Raw genomic sequence first — 19,727 nt, 5'->3', positions numbered from 1 at the left:
TAACAGTTAGTGATTTATTAAAGGCAATTGCCGAAATTAATAAATAAACTTGATGGCACTTAATATTCAATACTGTAATCGCAAAGTACTCAAGGGAAATAGGAACTCGACAGCAGTAGCTTTTCCAGCGTATAAGCTTATTATGGGTTATGAACTATCTCTAATAATATAATAATAATATGATATGATATGATACAAAATAATATGATAATAATTAAGAGAAAAATAAGTGAAATTAGCATGTGCTTTAGCAAAAGAGTCGAAATAGTAATAATTATATACTATATTCAAACTAGAATCGCTTGTAATCCTTTCCTTAAATGTGTGCACTAATTTTGCCTGTCTGTGCTAAATGCTATTAAATGTATAAATATGTATATATAACAAATATAATATAATAAAAAAAAATAATGTATAATAAATGCATACATTGTGACTTGAAATCCAAAACATTCACCCTAAGAATATTATTTAAATAACTATTTCTTGAGTTTTATTTTTATATAGTTTGTCATACTGGTCATACTTAAGATACCTTAAGTTTTTGTATTTAATTTATTTATATAATTTCTACTAAATCACACTAGCAATGATTTATTATTATTGTAAAGCTACACCCTGTATTATTGCTGATTGCAAGTCAGCTTTTACGCGCACTCCTCCATTCACCTTGCGTCACTCGCCTGCCCTCAGTAGTTCCCCGCCCGATACTACGCGCTCCTCCAATCTTACCAATTTTCAAGTGGCAAAGCGCTTGGCTCCATTCACAAAAGCCCGGCGAATGCTTTCGCGCCAAAATGACTAGCGGCCGGCGGAGGAGGAGGAGCAAAAGCCGAGTGGCAAAGCTCTCGACTAGCTTGGATCCGAGAGAGCTTCGGCGGTGCTGCCAAGCCAAGGAGCTTTGCCAGTTGTTTTGGCCGTGCCGGCAAACACGGCGTATGAAAATTGTTTGCTAGAAAACCGCGCTGTTAGTCTTTTGGAAAACTTGCCGTCGAGCGGTTGGCCGGATCGTGCGGCCTAAAGAGAAAGCGCTCGAAAGTTAGTTTTGGAATCGAATCTTTGGAAAATAGAATCAGGCGACAGGTGCATCTCTCTCGGTATATGCCACAGTTCTACTTTAGCCGTCTTTGTGGCTGTTTTTCCTCCGGCGGAGGCCTGCACTTTGCGGCTGCCATTAATGTCAACACCGTTGTCAGCTGGCTGCGGTTGTCGTCCGCGTCGCGTTAATGCTTTTAATTACATGCAAAACATAAAAAAAGCGTATTTCGTTAAGTGTTGCCGTGAAGTTTGACATCGGAAATTAATGCACTCGCCGTTGCCGCCGCATGCATTGCGCGGGCAGACGGAACAGTTCCTACACAGTCCACCACTCGATCCCCCGATCCCGGCCGGCCTTTCTCCCAGATCTTGAGTATTCCGCCGGCTTTTTTCGTTGGTAAGTCTACACATGCGGTGTGTGTAAACAAAGTGAAGGTGTTTCTGATAATGCTATAATGGGTTTAACTCGTGCAAGTACTGCTCTTGATAATTTAAAAAGTAAATTGGGCCAAACACGTTTAATGGAAAGGTGGTTTGTAGAGTTTTCTATTGGCTTAAAGTTTCTTTAATTTTTCTAGAGCATGTTAAATTTGACAGAGTTTTACCCAGTATTTGTAAAACCCACCTCTGTTATATTAAAATGAGATCGGATAATTGAAAGCAAACGTGATTATTGCAACGACATTAGCATACGCGTTTCAATGGTTCCTCTGTATAACTCTATTGCCCTGACTGACTCTCCATTGAACTGTGCTCACGCATCGTTATTAATAATGTTTATTTTGCTGATAATATTGATTTCAAAATATAAACATTGACAAATTAATGCCTGTGCGATTGCCCAGTCATCGTCATTACTCCGATGATCAAGATCGACATCATCATCTCAAGTGGAGACTTGAGACCACACTCGAAAAGTGTGGCGAGGCGCGAAATGCTTCTTGAATGCGAAACGGATTCCCTTCTCGGGCCTTATCACACATCGTGACCTCGCGAGAAGCTCTCCAAATCCGCAGCGATGTCACAGAATTCCTTAGCTCATTTTAACCGCTCACGTTCGAATACTTCAGGCCGGTCCAAAAATACCCCGAATAAGTTGTATAAATATGGGGTTTTATTTGCTTAAGAACACATTTCCAACACCTCATCGCCCAGCGCCCATTGCCTATCACCCACCGCCCATCGACGGCTCATTAAATAAATGCAACATCTGTTGGCGCTCTTCGGGGCCTTTTGTTTACACTCCGTATTGCCGCGCAAATTTAATGCCAAACATATTTAATACGCACACCCAGGTCGAATTAGCCCGGCTCAGTTCTGCTTGTTTATAAATTTTGGCAGTCGACTCTTTAGCATTCTACGTCATACGTGGGCTCAGCACCCCAGCCCCTTTCTCTTAACAGTGTTCTTTTATACACAGGAAAAAATATGCTTCATTTATGATGATAATTAAATTAAAAGTAACAAATTCTTGTCCCATGAGAGCCACACATCGTAAAATGTTTATTACAGAAAAAGAGTGATTTTGATAATTCGTAGATAAACGTGTTTTTATGTATTATAAAGTTTTTAAAACAGCACTGGTAAAAAAGACTGAACACAAAATGAAGTTTAATATTGAAAACTAATTCGAAAAGTTGTCTGAATTTATAATATAAATTAAAGACTTAGGAAACCCTCATATATTTGTACAGTTTGTTTGAAAATATTTTAATAAACCTATGAAAATAATAATTTTAAAAGGAATTATGCCACTGCCTTGCTGTTTTCATTTTTAAATATTTTTCTTAACAAATTTGCTTCCTGTAAACTAATTTTCCCAGTGCATCGTTTACAGACCAGCGAACTGGGGGCAAATCGGATAAGAGACCGCGCGAGCGGCATAAGAAATATGAAAATTTATTGCGTATACGCCACAGAGGCCGGCATTTCATTTTAAGAATTTTCCGCCTGCATCACAAGTTGATTGGGCTTTGCTATTTTGGTCAGTCGGCCCGACACAGAGCAAGAGGCCCGGTTCCAAATCAAATGTCTTTATTTATACGAGTATGAATTGTGATTTATGCGCTCGTCTTTCATGTTGCCATTTTTTATCTTATGTCTTTTTGCTCCTCCCCATTGGCAGCGTCTCACTTTTTACGCCTTGCTCTGCCTAATTACGCTCGGCTGGAAAGAAAAGCGAAACGAACCGGGGCAAAAAAAAAAAGGAAAAGTATGCGGTCAAACACGTCCATGGAGCTGTCCATCGAAACCGGGGAGATGAGGGGCAAATTAAGTCAGTCCATCCAGCCTGTCCATTTGATTTGCCAGACGCGTGTGTGGCGCCTTTCGATTTTTCGACATTTAGGCTGTTTTGACTTTAGTTTCGTATTTTTTTTGGGGCCAATCGCGATCGCGTTTGCAATCGCAGGAACGCCGCCGGAATAAGAAATGCCCGCGACTTTTGTCACAGGCTGATTCATAGCCATAATAAACAGTGCCAGCGGCATTCTCAGCGTGAATTTCTTTTCACAATTTAGCCCAGCCGTCGTCGCCCGCAATGCAAATAAAAGGTGGGCCATCCTGGGCTGGGCTGCCTTTTCTTTATTTTCCCAATGCAACGTTTGTTTAACCCAAAAAAAATGAAAATAAAAAACTATTGATGATTATTGCCGATATAGTTTTAATGTGCCCGTCGTATTTATTTTGTTAAAATTCTTACTTTTACTTTTTTGTGCGTGCGCTAATTCATTTTTATGGGCCAATTTTCGATTGAACTTTGGCGAGTGGGTTTTGTTATGCCAGGAAAAATAAACAATGCGGCAATGTGAAAATGAGCTCAGCGATTAGGTTTAACCATTATGAATTGTTCAGAGGGCACGTGCAGGATCACGGAAAGGGGGTGAACTAATGCGTGCTTAATTTACTGTCAACGCAGTTACTATACACCAAGAAGAAAATCAGAACACGTTTAAAGATGTTGACTCTTAAATCAAAAATATAAGGATTTAGATAACATAGGGATACTAAGGTTTTCTTTAAAATATTGGATGTATTGTTGGTAAAGAAGAACTCAGTTTTATACCCTTTTAGGGTATTAGTCCTGCATTTTAATCAAAAGCCAGTAACTCAGTGAGTGTGTTTATTATTAACTAAAATGCTGATAAAGCAAAGTCTCAATTTAAGAAGCATCCTTGCCAAGCCAATATAAATCTCAGTTTCTCTCTCTGCATAAGCTCAAGTCCTGCAGCTGGCAATGAGGAAGCGACGCCTGTTAATTACCCTGCCTGTTGTCGCAGACTCGGACTTAATTCGATTAATCCATAACACTTCTACCCCTGTGACTGAAGTCAAATGTAATTACCAAAAACTCACTCCCCCGACAAAGACTGGGAACAATAGCAAATTATTGTATAATCATTATCGACAAGAAAAACTCTGCAAAAAGGAGAAGCACACTCACACTTCGGAGCAATTTCCCATTCTCTGTGGCCACTGACTGTTTACATTTCAGCCTCTTGACTGCTGACTACGAACCATGGCCATCACTTCTGGCTTTCTAGGGAGTGGGTTGGGTTTTGGGTATGAGTCTGAGTAATTCATTAGACGTATATTGTGCCGGGGAATTTGCATAATTATGCAATCAGTTTTGGCACACTTACACATTAGAGGCAGACACGACTGATAAACAACATAGCGCAGCCAAGAGCCAGTTTTTGAGCCACTCCTGAAAGGCCGAAAGACACACGGCGCAGACAGGGACTAGACCCAATTTGATTAGCACGCGCATACGGAATGAAGGCCGTCCGAGGGTGGGTGGCAGTAGCTCCTTCCTCCACCCACCTCCAGATCCCTGGCTGTGCCGTACGTGGGCGCTTAATCATCGCCTTGTGAGAACTTTTGTTTTCTTGCCGCTGAAGCTTAATTAGAAGTCAAATGTTTGCCGGCTGGCAAGGTCGTTTCCGTGCGTTCTCCTAACGTTTTTTACGCTCCGCGGCATATGTCTCACTGGCTCTCTTATTGGCCATTTGTATGCCCGGGAAGTCATGACTCTGGGATCAGGCAACAAATGGGTTATTAAGTCTGTGCGCCCTCCAGATAAATGATACCAGGAAGCGTTGAAAGCGTTGAATGGGAAAAGTTTATTTGGAGAGAAATGATAGAGGAGTTGACACCCGACCCGAAGTCACCCTCGTCAACCCGTTCCTCCCAAGAATCAAGAATCAAGAAGTGAGGGAACGAACGCCTCATTTGTCATGCAAAGTGCCATATGGCCTCTTGGAAAATATGCTCCCATCATTAAGTTCTATTTATATTCAGCCGTGCTTAACTAAACAATTAGAGCCTTTTAGTATTTCCTGTGAAAGTCTCTCTCTTAGCCTACTGGCTTGTATTGTGGCCCATCAATTGGTTAATTAAAGAGCAATTGTTTTGGTGCCTGATTCGCATTTATGTATGGTACACCTGTACTGCCCAGAATTTGTATAATTCTAGCATACACATATATTTATAGCTCTTTTATTCATGTCTATTGATTTGGGCAATTAAACCGATGAGGCAGCTAGCTACCTTTGCCCCGATCAAAAATCAATAGAAGCACACAAACAATGCCTGGCTAAATGCTGCCAGGGAATGGAAAATAACAAGAAGAACGCTTCGCCTGAACAGGAAAAAAGTGAAAATCCAAAGGCAAACATCTTTAAATAAACTGCCTCTCCATTTTTCACGCCATTCCTGCACATAGTATAAATTTATGCATGCCTATTTTCTACGAGCAGTTTAGATTATAACCCGCTCCTCCCTTGTTTCAGAGCCAGTCCCAGCCAGTCCCCATCCTAATCCCAATCCCTGACAAATGAGCCACACGCCGGGTAACAACTTTCTTCATCATTACTCTCAAATTGTTTCTGGGCGCATCGGTTGTCATTGAAAAACTGTGAGCCCCCACGCAATCCTTGGGACCGGTTTCATCATCATCCCCCCCGAAAAGAGCGCTCGCTCGGCCACTTGTTCCGCACTTTGGTGCCATTTCCGGATTCATCTTCGCCTTGGCCTGGACCGGGCAGGGTTCGGTCGGGATCAGGGCTCCCCTTTACATTTATTTCTGACACACGCTCAGCTGCCGCCGCTGTTGCCGCTACTCTGGTTGTTCTGGTTTATATTTTTGGCTCTGCGCTGGCAGTTTCATTTGCAATTCTAATTGGCAGCGGCGGAGAGCAGCAGAGTCCCCTTAATTGAAAGCCAAACAAAAACCGGCTTAAATGATACCGAAATCGGGGCGACAATCGCATATCCAGGGAGTAATATTAGGAAGTATTCTTTGTCATGGTAAAAATAGGATCAATTCCGAGGGGATTGGGGCTCAATATTGCTTTTTATATTTATAAGTCCTGTGCAGGCATTATTTCTATCCCCGGATAATCCTTCTGTATTACACATTGACCACATTTAAGTGAATTTTATCAATCAGAAGCTCATATTAATATTGAAAATGACAATTATCGCCCTGATCGCGAAATTATGAACTTGTTTTTCTGGTTACCTCATTGATAAATAAAAGGGAAGTGAATAACACCCCGTTTGTTTATTTGTTATTTATTTAAATAAATGCTCATGTTTTAGTGCAATCCTTCCTGTTTGACCCCAGTTTTATTCAAGTCCCAACCCATTAGGGATCGGCATATATTTCATCAACCATTAATCGTTATGCTGGGGGTATTAAAAGGGGAACTTTGTTGTTCCCGCTGAGATCAAGAATTTATTGTCCTCACACTGGAGACATTCCAAATTTAGTGGCCGGCCAGCTGGCTTTTAAGACTTCTCTCGGCTGATGGCGAACGCTCCGATGTTTCGTCATGCAATCTGCAGCGTATAGATCCAGACTGACATGGTGTTTAATTTACTGATAAATATTTTTATTCCACAATAAATACATTTTTCATTACGCACTTGGCCAACTCGTGGCCGTGGGGGCAAAAGCCATAAAAACATGGCCAAAAAACCAGCAGCCGTGTTCGCGTCCATTTCCATTTGTGTCCTGCGGTCATTATAATGTTGTGTTTGCATATTAAGCCACCGGATGGCGGGATGGTGGTGGTGCTACTGCTGGGACCCAAAGGTCACTGAACTCGCGCTCGTAAAACGATTGGCATGGGCAAAAGTGAAAGTCAGGCACGGTGGCCAGCAGCGGTTAACTATGCAGGCAGCTCGTAAAAATTGCAGCCAATAAAAGGCGACAATTGCCGGCACTTGGCCGGAGTCTCATCCACCACTAACCACTTGGCACTCGACACTCATTGTCTGCTGTGGACTTATCGCTCATCGGCCATCCGCCGTGGCTCAGCTTAATGCAGTTTTAAATCTCCCGCCGCACTTAAAGTCACACGCCCTCATTAGAAGCTGACAGGTCCTTGCCACCATCCGTCACTCTTCGAGGACTCTGGGTGAATTATCCGTCGAGCTGACGTCAGCAGCTGCCACGCCTTCTTGGGGGCGGCAGTGCCAAGATGACAAATTAAGTGAAACAGCAAAGGAGTGCAGCCCCGGGAATGCGGAATTTCGAATGCTTGGTGGGGAAACGCCCAAGTTTGCTTAACAGCCACTTGGCTGCTTCACGGCAGGATGCGAGTTAGGGCCAAGTTAACGATGCGAGGCCACGCACCGCTCAATAATGCCCCAGCGGAAGTGCGGCAAGTGCTATTTTTCAATATGGCCACCGGAAATGACAGAGGAGTCATGCGAAGGACATCGAATGCTGCAGAATCCCACATGGCATATGTGACCTTATTGCATTCCTCCCTTTGGGAATGGCAATCGAATCGGGATTCCCACTAGCAGTTGGTTCTGGGAAATGCGATAACGCCCAAGGTCAGCCAAATGTTAAATACGCATTAGTGGACCATATTCAAATGCCATATGATACGCTAAACACACACACAGAGAGAAAGAAACAAACACAGAGCGAAAACATAGCGCATTTAGAAGCAATTAAAGTGTCTTTAGCAAGGGGCATGTTGGAGGTTCCCAAGGGTAAGGCTAGGGTATATAGGTTTATTGCAAACATAGGAGTTAAAAACCTATGTAATGAGATTTTGAGAGATTAAGAGATTTACTTATTACCTTAAAGTTAACCAGAGTGCTTTGAGGATCTACTAGTTAAAATTAACATCTATATTTATTTTTTTAATGTGCAAATTTTTACATAATATTCCCTTATCAAACGAGGTACCTCACAAGTTCATTTCCCAAACTTAACCCGCCTTTGTCTCTATTTACCCTATACATGGAATCGTAAAACAATAGCCCCTGCTATCTGTGCTATATGACCCGCCGCAGACTGTCTGTCCGCCATCGGTGGTGCTGAATGTGTGCTGTATGAATTCCCACAGCGAGCAAACAGGCAAACAAGTCCCTGGAATATAGCGACTATAGCGACAGCAGCTGCTCAGTTTCCCGGCTCGCGGCGCATCTTTCAGCGTTCCGGCGATAAAACGCCTTCCCAGGCCAATGGCTTATCAATGCCGCAGCAACAAGCTTCGGAGAGCTGAAATATAAAATTACGTTCATCAGGCGAATAGGACGCGGTACGGAGCAGACCAACAGGGCGTATGAGCAACTTGAGCGCCTTTAAAACAGCGGGCACACATTCGCCCCGCCAGATAAAGAACTCTTAGCTTTAGAAGAACATTAGTTGAACGACCAAACCATCGGCCACTGTGTACAATGTACAATGAACATTGTATACACATATGTATACTAACAATCAGTTACAGATATGGTCAAAATAATAAGGGTTTATATTAAGAAAATAAACAAAGATTGCAAAGAAAATTATTGATTGAGTTTTGTAGGCTTTGAAAAGATATTCATAAATCTATATTGATTTCCAATGTGTCTTTCTTTAAGAAAATAATTTGCTTATTAATCCGTTTTTAAAGGTAAAAATGTCCTAGGCACTTAGCATCTGAAAAGCTCTATAAAAACACTTGAGATCTCTGAGGAATTCTAAATTATATTTTTTATTAAAGAACTAGGCATTCCCAAGATCCACCGCTTATTTCTTGAACGGCACTGCACTTGCAGATCTATTGGCTTTTGTTTGAACGTTTAGCCCCGCGACCGTTGCTTTTTCTTATTGCGGGCAAACAAACAAAAACCGACTGACAGACAGACAGAGAGCCGGACGGACAGTCGGTGGCAGTTACAGTAACCAGTAGCCAGTAGCCAGTATCCAGTAGCAGGCAAACAGTCGAGACGGGGGCAATGGCAGAATGGCTCGCAGCAGTCGCATAAATAAGTGAAATCGGACAGGATGGACGTCGGGGCATTGAGGCTGCGGGCAGGGCAAACATCCTTGACTCCTTGCAGCAAACTGCCGCAGAGAGTTATTAGAGCCAAGCGCCGACTGAAAAGTTGCCCAGGAACTGGGCTTGGCTGGAATCCGGGGCAAGAAAGTGTAATTCGAAAATAGAATGTCCAATCATTCGGCGTTTTCAATTTAAATTCCTGTCGCTGTAACTATTTACATTGCACTGGTGAAAAATATCTTTTTTTATGCTTAAAACATATACATAGTTTATATTTCTTAAGAATAATTCTAGCTCGTTTTTACCTCTTTAATAGCTATACCAGAAATGTATATATTTAAATTTTTAAAAGCCTCTTTAAGCTATTGTTTATCAGATTTCCAAGTGTATGACAACACACTCTCCTCATTTGTTTGTTTTGGGATATAGGGGCTTTTCAACCCCACAAAATAAGTATCCTAGAATAACCCTACAAGGACATTAGCCCAATGGAATCATACTAATGTGGTTTATTCAGATGGAACAGGGCTAATATGAACTCGCACTAGCTTAGGTCCTGGCTCAGCTCCTGCCATAATTGCCATTCAATGGTCAATTAAAGGGACATGAACGTGGGACATGACCATCGACATGTCAATTTGGCTCTCGAAGGCGGGTTTAGGGGACTCGCCAACGCCCCTCGGAGCCGGCTTTGGCCGAAAAACATCCACTTTGGGTTGGCTGTGGGTGGGTCCAATTGAAAAACAAGCTTTTGGTTTTACGGCGCTTTGTTCGCTTTGTGCTCTTGTTGTTTTCGTTCGCCACTTTGGCTATTGGTTCCACACGAGCGCTGCGCCGGCATGCCAACTAGTTGGATTAATTTAGCCAGAGTCGCAAATACAATTACGAAGTCATTTCAATTTATTTAGCGTACGACAGCCCTGGCCGAAGGAAGCCACGGATACAGCCGCAGGATGCGATGCGGTTGCCCTTGGGGGCCAAATAAAAATGTGTTTCGTCGCCTTCCTCGGGACATTTAAGCGGTTCAAGGCGCTGCCACAAAGTTCGAAATCAATTTGACGACGGCTTGACTTTAATTTTTTTATCCGTTGCCCGCAGTGTCGTTTTTTTTTTTTTTTTACACGCTTAGCGATTTGTCAAAGTGGCTGCCGCCGAGGCACATCCGCCCCGGGGCCGTCAACATCCCATATATCCAATGGCTTGACTATTATTGAACGATAAATTGATTAGATATGCGTGTGTGTGAGTGTACGTGGGTGTGTGTGTAAGGGGATGCCGATGCCCCGACTTATAGAGCTCCGGGGAGCTAAGGATTTCGATACTACTGCTGATGCCGCAGCTACTTCTGCCGCTGATTCTTATTGCCGCCTCAAATTGCCATTTCAATGTTAATTTTATTAGGGTGTCAGCAATAAATTCCGTTCAATCTTAAATACCATAAAAAGCGTTACACTACCACACACACACACACATGGCTATCCGTACACGCAAATCCACTCGGCCCCCCGCACATACCCACCCATGTGGGCCAAGACGCTCAATTTCCATTATCGCCAGCAGCAGCTTTGAACCTTATTCAAATCTTAGCCAAAAAATTATACCAAAATAGGGTGCACAAGGAAAAAATATAGAAGAAATATTACCTGGATAAATCTATATACAAAGTATTCATTCACCATATTGTTATGACTATTAGGAGTGTAAACAATCAATAAACTAAATTCGTATTTCTCACAAATATGTTTCAATCATTACCTTAGAATTTTTCTCAAAAAATAAAACTAAAAGAAATTTATTATTCGAAAGAGAATGTTTAATTTTAGAGCAAGAAGAAGAAGTATCATCTGAAACTGAGTAACAGTTTAGTTATTATTGATACATATTTATATAAGCTTTTCTTTAAATTTACACAATTTTATAATTATAAAAGACAATATTTTGTTTGGTTTAATATGCTTATAAATATGATAATATGTTTTTAAATATATATAACTTACATATTTGATATTTGTATACATATCTCTTGCAGTAAATTAATCCAGAATCGTTTAACTAAAGTCTCCGGTGGTTTGTTTAATTTATACCTCCTTGTATATCCCCAGTGGATGCTCGTCCTTAGCTCCACCGCATTGTGTTTGGGCACACGCCCTCATAGACAGGCCAGGCCACAAGTTATCCATCAAAATGCCGCTCGACGACACTCGAGCTGTTGGGATTTGGGCCGTAACCATAAACCGTTTTCAGATTTACATGCAGGCCTCGCATGTTTGTGGCGGCAGTTGTTGGCCTTCCACTATATACATATATATTTCTTTATGGGTATTTGGGATTTTTGTCCAAAAAGTTTGAAACTATTCATTTGTCTTGCCAACATGACCAACTCAAAAGTTTCGAAACAATTACGCACAGCAAAATGGCCAATAGAGTCCAGAATAATCCTTCGCTTGGCATCGTTAAAGTCGCATTTTTAAGCCAAATGTGACACAAACTGCCTTGTTATGTCATTAGAGGACGTTGAACCCACACAACCCAATCCGAAACTCTGGTCACGAGGTGGTTTTGACCGGCGGCAGGACAACAAACAAAGTGCACAGCTTGGCTCGGCCAAAAAAGGACACGATCCAGACGCATAGACAGGAACGGACATCCCCACGAGCTGCTGGCCAATATGGTGTGCGCATAATGAATTTATCAAATTAATCAAAATGGCGCTGGCGCTGCACAGAGTGTCCTTTCACCCCGCTCCCAGCCAAACGAAAGCCGAGAGACAAACACCGGAAGCCTGTGTTTATGCCACCAAGTGTCCAAGCCCCTAAACCTCTGCCCTTCTCCTCCCAGTTCCTATTCCTGTCCCTTCGAGTGTGTATGAGCATAATATAATTAAGCGAGTTGCGCGCCACAAAAATGGGGATTTAATAAAGCCATTTGGCTGACGAGGATGGAGATGGTCGTCTGAGCTGCCGCCGCCATCATCCGCTCATCTCCACAAAAGCAGCACTCGGTGATAATCGTCGTCAGACGGGCGACAGTGCCACCAGAGATTGGACGCCAACATCCAGTCAGGAGCGGCGTTTTGGGGATAAACAAAAGAAGGTTTTTAATAGAGAATCCTTAAAGAATGTAATTTATAAACTAAATACCATTTATGATAAGTTACTCTGTTATAAACCTTCAACTTAAAATCTTAAAAATATAATAAAGTTTTTAAATTAAATCTTTCCACCATGTTAGATTTAAGTTTTTTTGTGTATTCAATATTCATATCCCCTAACAAAATTCCTATTAGAATCGCTTAAGAAGCACCCTGCTGCCTAGGCGAACCACGCCACTGTCCGGATGGTTCCGAACGAGTGCCGCCTGGCCAGGAGCCCCAGACCCATTGTGATGAGCTTGTTTATGGCAAAGCGGAGATGGAGCAGTCTCAGCTGGGGGCCGGATGCTCTAATGTTATGTAAATGACAGGGCGCCTAATGAACTTTTCATTCATTATCGTTAGTTAGTTAGCCGACCGGCATGGTCGATGGCCTGTTATTTCCTGATCCTGGGCCCGACACTTAAATGCTAATCCCGTTGCCATTACAGAGCCACTTCAGACCACGGACGACAACCGCAAAGCCCCTCTGATTGATTTGTTTAATGCCACCGGATCCGGATCCGGCGATAGGAGCGTATCCGAGAGGCCGTTGGACATCCTAATTTCATTAGCGCGTATTTAAGCGTGAGTATAAACTTGCCGGGCGGGCAATTACGGAGGATTTTGGGGGTGGACAACCCCTCGTAACCCACTTAATTGAACCGCGGGCGGTGGCGGCTGCAGCAATCCATCCGGAGAGATGTTGCCCCTGTGATTCCCATTGCGAGCCATACATTCCGATTGCCGCAGCAGGACGACGAGGACAGCGAGGACACCTCTGAGGGGCAGCCTCGGCGTCGCTGTGGCCAGGCTTGGGCAGCTACCACGGCTGACCAGCATTGGCGTAGGCCCTAGGATCCGCCTGTTGCTGCTACTCCTGCTCCTGCCCGCCCTCCTGCTCCACGCTCAAGATGCACTCCCCGCCGCAGCAGGAACATCTGCAGCAACAGCCGCCTCAACCGCGTCGACGTCGCAGCAGGCTGGGCTATCCCGTGGCGCTGCTAGTGGCGGCCATGGCCCACACCACCCAGCTCATCGTGTTCCAGCCGACGGACTTGACCGTCACACCAGCGCCTACACCAACTCCACCGCCGCAACAGAAGCAGTTACCGAAACCACAGCAGAAACATCAGCCAAGGACGGCGCCGATGCCGATGCTGAGCAGATGCTGCCACAGATTCCGTCGTATATCCGCACAACCGCCATGTTCTTCTGCATAGTCATCATGTTGTTGGGTGTGGTGGGCAATGTTATGGTGAGTGCTTCAAACTATTTCAAACAATTTAAATTAACTCGCTTTGAAAATTGCTCACAACTCTTTGTAAACTTTCGGAAAGTTTTGCAACCATTTTTGTAGTAAATATGTTATTTTGCGGTTGCAAACAAGATTTACTTGTTTAATTACTGGTTTTAGTTAGGGAAAAATTTAATTTAAATGTAATAAACATTATTGAGTATGATAGAGTTATCTTTAACTTTATATAAATCATAATGACCGTCTCTATTCTCCTCTAAAATTATATTCTTTTTAGGTGCCCATTGTGATTGTCAAGACAAAGGATATGCGCAACTCCACAAACATCTTCCTCACCAACCTGAGCATCGCCGACCTGCTGGTCCTGCTCGTCTGCACGCCCACCGTCCTCGTGGAGGTCAACACCCGCCCAGAGACCTGGGTCCTCGGGCATGAGATGTGTAAGTGCTGCTACTCCTACTGGTCTGTTTATTTTCCCCAGCCTAATTAACTGCTGTGCTCTCCTCTCCTCCGGCCAACCAGGCAAGGCCGTGCCGTTCGTGGAGCTAACGGTGGCCCACGCCAGCGTGCTGACCATCTTGGCCATCTCGTTCGAGCGATATTACGCAATCTGCGAGCCATTAAAGGCCGGCTATGTCTGCACCAAGGGGCGGGCCATCCTCATCTGCGTCCTGGCCTGGGGCATTGCTGCGCTCTTTACGAGGTAAGCGTTCGGTTCCACTGTCTGGAGGCAGTGCAATGAAGCCCGGACAACTGCTCCTGCTCCTTTGTTTTTCTTGAATTTAATTAAATATTAGCATTATAATTTCTAAATCGTACTTAGTTAATTCATCGCATGCTATCTCTGGTGTTGGTATTCCTGTATATATGGTAGTATATATGTCATTATCCTGGTTAGATCTAGTTTATGGCTTATTTCCATTTATTCATTTTGTGCGGCCAAGCATTGGGTTCCCCTCGCTCATTAATTATAAGTGTCAATCGCCGTCATTTTAATGATTTGTGTTTTGTTTTTGGGGCTTCCGTTTCCGCATCTCTTACCCATTTTTCGTTTTTGTTTATTTTCCATTCTTCTTGGATTGTGGAATTTCTGGTATTGGTGTTTCGCCTTTTGTTTGGCATCAGCGTGTCCATTTAAATGCTAAACTGTGACTGTTACCGCTCTCCCTCTCTCTCTCTGCCCTATCTATTTCCATTCCCACTTCTCCTCCACTCTCATCACACCCACATCCTCCCACCTTCTGTCCCGGACTCGGCCATTGTCCGAGTGGCAGCTCCCCGTTATCAGCGCCCTGTCATCTTTAATAAGCACCGATGTCCGCTATCATGGATTTCATTTCATTGACACTTTATTATTGTGCGTCCATGGTCGCGACCAAGGACGTTCTTCGAAGGGCGACCGGCAACCGGCGACCCTTTTTAATTTTGCAAATCTTGCCGCGTCCATAACAATGAAATAAACAGCACATTGTCGGCTCGGCCACTGACCCCTCTTGGTGGGGCCACTACTGGAATCCCGGACCGAGACCCATTAATTACGCCACACAAGAAGCCGTCGGCCATCGGAGGCGGCGGACAAACATTTTAAAACACATTCAAACCGACGCGCCACACGCAGCCCAAGGGCGTAGCTATGACACGGGGGCGGGGCACATCGCTGACGCACGTCCAACACGCTTGGATCATCGTAAAAAAAAATAAAGAGAATACATATTGTCCCCGCCTGTTGCCTGTCATATCTTCAGGTCTATCCGGCGAGGATTCGGGTCGAGGAAGTGTTTAATCTGGGTTTCGGGTTACCCAAAATAAATGAAAATTTAAACTTGTTTGTTTAATAAACAAAATATTTGCACACTTCATATAGGAATATTTTGTGTTATACTATTTATTATCTTATTTCCATACGTTCATTAATATTCATTAAAACTTTAATTACATGGTTTAAATTAATAAATTGTTGACATTTTGGTAGGAGAATATTTTCAATTATATTAGGTATAGTTTAAAGACTTAATAATCTATTTAAGGTACCTACTTTATAGTAAAAGGCTTATAACATAAAAGTTAAAATATTTAAAGCCATATTTACTCAATATGTATAGCAGAAACTTCATATAACTACATAAAAACGAAAACTTTAAAAGTTAAACTAAAGTTTAATTATTTGTTCACATTCAGATTCCTTTTGCACTATATTCCTATTAAATTAGTTTTTAAATTAAATACAAACGAACCGTAAATTGTTTTGTTAAAAAAACACTTCACTATCAAAATAACAAGTTTATCTTGCCTAGATATTAATTTTCCAGGGCTGGCTGCCCCCAGGTAATAAAAAGAATCCCATCTGTGCAATCGGGTCACGAAAATCGTTTTTAGGCCAGACAGGTTTAGTAGAGACGTGAACTCTGTTCCAGTAGACTTGGTTAACCTCTCGTTCATCGTCATCGGTCCATCGTCATCCTCTGTCTCTATTCAGCCTTCTCTTCCTCCTTCCTGCCAGTCGGGCCTCTTCTCTGCCTCCTGGCTCCAACCATATCCATTATCCATTATCCAATATCCACTCCCCCGTGACCCCGCAACCTGATTACGTTTCTTGTTTGCTCTCTCTCCCCCTCTCGATTAATCCTGGGCAGCCCCATTCTTTGGGTGGCCGAGTACAAGCTAGCCGAGTACATTGATGGATCGTCGGTGGCCGTGTGCCTCACGCAGGCCATCACCGACTGGACCATTGCCTTCTTCCTGATGACCATTTCCGTGTTCTTCGTGGTGCCGTTTGTGACCCTGGTGGTGCTGTACGGCATCATTGCCAGGAACCTGGTCTCCAACCGGGGCGCCATGCTGCGGGCGCGTCCCACGAAGCCGGAGCTAAGCCTAAAGGCACGCAAGCAGGTGGTCCTGATGCTCGGCGCCGTCGTTCTCTCCTTCTTCGTCTGCCTGCTGCCCTTCAGGGTGCTCACCCTCTGGATCATCCTCAGCACGGACCAGACGCTCCATGACCTCGGGCTGGTGCGCTACTACAGCCTGCTCTACTTCTGCCGGATAATGGTGTACCTCAACTCGGCCATGAATCCCATTTTGTACAACCTGATGTCCACGAAGTTTAGGCGGGGCTTCGGGCGCCTCTGCCAGGATGCAAGCAGACTGTTGCTGGAACTAGTTACCCTGGGAAGGCGAAAGGAGGGCGCATCACGCGGACGCAGCGGAACCTTGTCGCTGGGCATGGGCACCAATACCAATACGAACACCAACTCATCAAATGCGACCGCTGCCACGAGTTCCAGTATCTTGTCGCGTAGTTCGAACCGCCGCTGCAGCGAGGACATCAGCCGCACCCGTTTGAAGATCGAACTACAGATGCCATGTGGCAGTGATTTGGAGGTCATGGCCATGTTGCAGCACTCGACGCTGGGCAAGAGGGTGGGCCGCAGAGAGAGTGATAGTCGCTTGATGAGCCTGAGAAATCCTCAACCGCGACGCCAAAAGCCACAAATCAGTTTCGATGAGGAGGCCCTGGGTGGAGCGGCGAAGGAGAAACTGCCGGCAGGAAATCCACCCAAGATAGACCTTCCTTGAATGAGAAATCGTCCGTAACCCGTTTACACGCTCGCTTCACTTGGCTGGAATGTGTCGATGATGCTGCTGATCCCGGCACACAAATCCCATCCAGAACGCCTTTGGCAGGCATAATCGATTTCAGTCAACCGTTGACAGCTCACAACTCCACAAGAAAGAACCGGAGCTGGGGCCGCCGCCTTGGACATTTCCGTACAAAAAACAATCAATTTTTCGGGCTATTAAACTCGAATGAATGTGCCAAAGATAAATAACAGCAGCGACAGCCAAACAGCACTACAACTACTACCGATACTGGCCAGAGTTTGGAGCTGGGGCCTCTGGCCGATGGCCATTATGCCACGGAGAGTGGGAAAAGTGTGCAGCGACGGCAAATGGAAATGGGAAATGGCTTAATATGCGTTTGGGAACCCCATCAAGGCGGCGGATAAACATGATTTAGGTGGATTGAAATAGTTTCTGTAAGCCGGCCATGATTCGGGCGCCATTACACGAGCGGCGGCCATCACCGGATGTCCGAGGAAACTGTTGCCTGCTTTGCGGCGGCTCGAATAAAAAGCTTAGCTCAATATGCACACGATATAGGTTTCACATATGTAAACACAGTTGTACATACAACATATACACACACACACTCACACATCTAAGCTACGCCAGCATACGTAAATAATAATATTTATATTTATACATTTATACATACATATATACTCTGCTTATAAATACAACCAGGAACACACGCTCGCACACACACACCACACACTCGAGCCAGATTTTGTAAGTAAATAAATTTTTTATGACAACTCATGACGGGTCAAAGAAATCGGTTTTTTTTCAACATATTGCCCCCATCCCAGGGAAATCTCTAATCATTCTGTGAACAGCCGTGTAATTTATTTACTCGTAATTCTAAGGAAATCGGAGAAATGCCAAGCTGGCCCCTGTAAATATACATATTTGTACCATACGAACATAGCTTTTTAATTTGTTTTCGTAGTCTTCTTTCGTTCTTGTACAATAAAATAAAAGTAAAAGTTGAGTAGATAGAATCCCACACAATTCGTAACTGTGCGTATGATGAGTATAAGCAGACACTGCCGTTTCCGTTTCCGCTGTGTGATTAAGTTGAGTGCTTCGCCCCCTGAAAACTTTTGCAGTAGTTAGCCATTGAGTAGCTTTTAAATATTTGTTTGTTTCCTGCTCGCAGCGCGTTCAAACTTTGCAGACAACATCAGCCACTGAATGTGATTCTAAAATCCAATTTTAATCTAATATGAAATATGATTCTTGCAGTCCCATCATCGTTATATCCAGCTACAGCATAGAGCCCTACGGCGACGGCACTGATGCCCCGGTCTGCACTACCGCCGCCGACGGCTTCTGGCCGATCCTCTATTTCGTGGGCAGCATCACCGTGTTCTTCTTCTTGCCGTTCGGCATCCTGGTCCTCCTGTATGCGGCCATTGCCTACAAGCTGCTGCGTCCAAACAATGCCTTCCATCGGCCCACATCTCCGCAACCTCAGCCGGCGAGTGGCACGACCACGGCCACAACCTCGCAGGTGCCACCCAGCTCCAAGGGCAACAGCCACCAGCAGAGCAACGGGATGAGGAAGCACCGGAAGCAGGTGATTTTCATGCTGGTGGCCGTGGTATCCAGCTTCTTTGTGTGCCTACTGCCCTTCCGCGCCTTCACTCTCTGGGTAATCCTGGCCAGCGCCGACGATGTGGAGAGCCTGGGCATCGCCGGCTACTACAATCTGTTGTACTTCTCGCGCTTTATGCTCTACCTGAATTCGGCCATGAATCCCATACTGTACAACCTGATGTCCTCCAAGTTCCGGAGTGGTTTCTGGCGGCTGCTACTCACGTGTCTCGGCCAGCGAACGCATCATCATCATCATCGTCATCATCACCACCAGCGGCAGCATCCGGCGGCGGGAGGAAGTGGACGGAATGCATCGCGACGCCAGGAACAAGACGCAGAAGAGGGAGCCACACTGGCAGGAAGCTCTGGGGCCCGTCAACCACGCCGTACTCTTCGACGAGAGGCTACTTTCCTAATCAACTCCATATCCACCTCCTCGGGCACGGATCGCACTACATCCTCGTCCGCTTGGCGCAGCAACAGTTTGTCCATTTCCGGCCTGAGCGAACGGGAGCGAGGCATCCTAGGAGCTGCCATCATTGGGACAACAGCGGCCACCGTCACCACCGCTTGTCTGCAGGAGCGGCGAGCCAGCAAGATCCAAGGGAACTCCTAGACTCACCCTGAAACCCTGTCCACTGCCAGCAACTGTTCAAGTATTTAGTTGAATTCCAACAGCAAATAGTCATAGATTTAGAAGAAATTTTGTTGTAAAGACTGAAGTACCTCAGAAGAAGTCAATAAAAGCTAAAGATGTTTTTGAAACCAATCAATATGGAAATAATATACGCTATATAAG

At 44.4% G+C, this 19,727-nt stretch overlaps 1 protein-coding gene across 1 annotated transcript; it reads left to right on the top strand.

The window, feature by feature from the left end:
• Positions 1–993: 993 nt before the first annotated feature.
• ETHR (ecdysis triggering hormone receptor) lies at positions 994–19,665 on the top strand. The gene is made up of 6 exons (XM_017167851.3): positions 994–1,435; positions 12,906–13,711; positions 13,989–14,151; positions 14,234–14,414; positions 16,345–17,280; positions 18,575–19,665. The coding sequence occupies exons 2-6, from the start codon at positions 13,622–13,624 to the stop codon at positions 19,542–19,544; spliced, it is 2,340 nt and encodes a 779-aa protein (XP_017023340.2). The 5' UTR covers positions 994–1,435; positions 12,906–13,621; the 3' UTR covers positions 19,545–19,665.
• The last annotated feature ends 62 nt before the right edge of the window (positions 19,666–19,727 follow it).

Source organism: Drosophila kikkawai, chromosome 3R (genome assembly GCF_030179895.1).
Source record: "Drosophila kikkawai strain 14028-0561.14 chromosome 3R, DkikHiC1v2, whole genome shotgun sequence".
In the NCBI taxonomy this organism is placed as follows: Eukaryota; Metazoa; Arthropoda; class Insecta; order Diptera; family Drosophilidae; genus Drosophila; species Drosophila kikkawai.
This window is presented reverse-complemented; position numbering and strand designations above follow the sequence as displayed.

Coding starts and splice junctions, on each gene's coding strand:
- ETHR (XM_017167851.3), top strand. CDS start 13,622: ATGCTGCCACAGATTCCGTCGTATATCCGCACAACCGCCATGTTCTTC. Junction 14,415..16,344: donor ATTGCTGCGCTCTTTACGAG/GTAAGCGTTCGG, acceptor AATCCTGGGCAG/CCCCATTCTTTGGGTGGCCG. Junction 17,281..18,574: donor CCACCCAAGATAGACCTTCC/TTGAATGAGAAA, acceptor TGATTCTTGCAG/TCCCATCATCGTTATATCCA.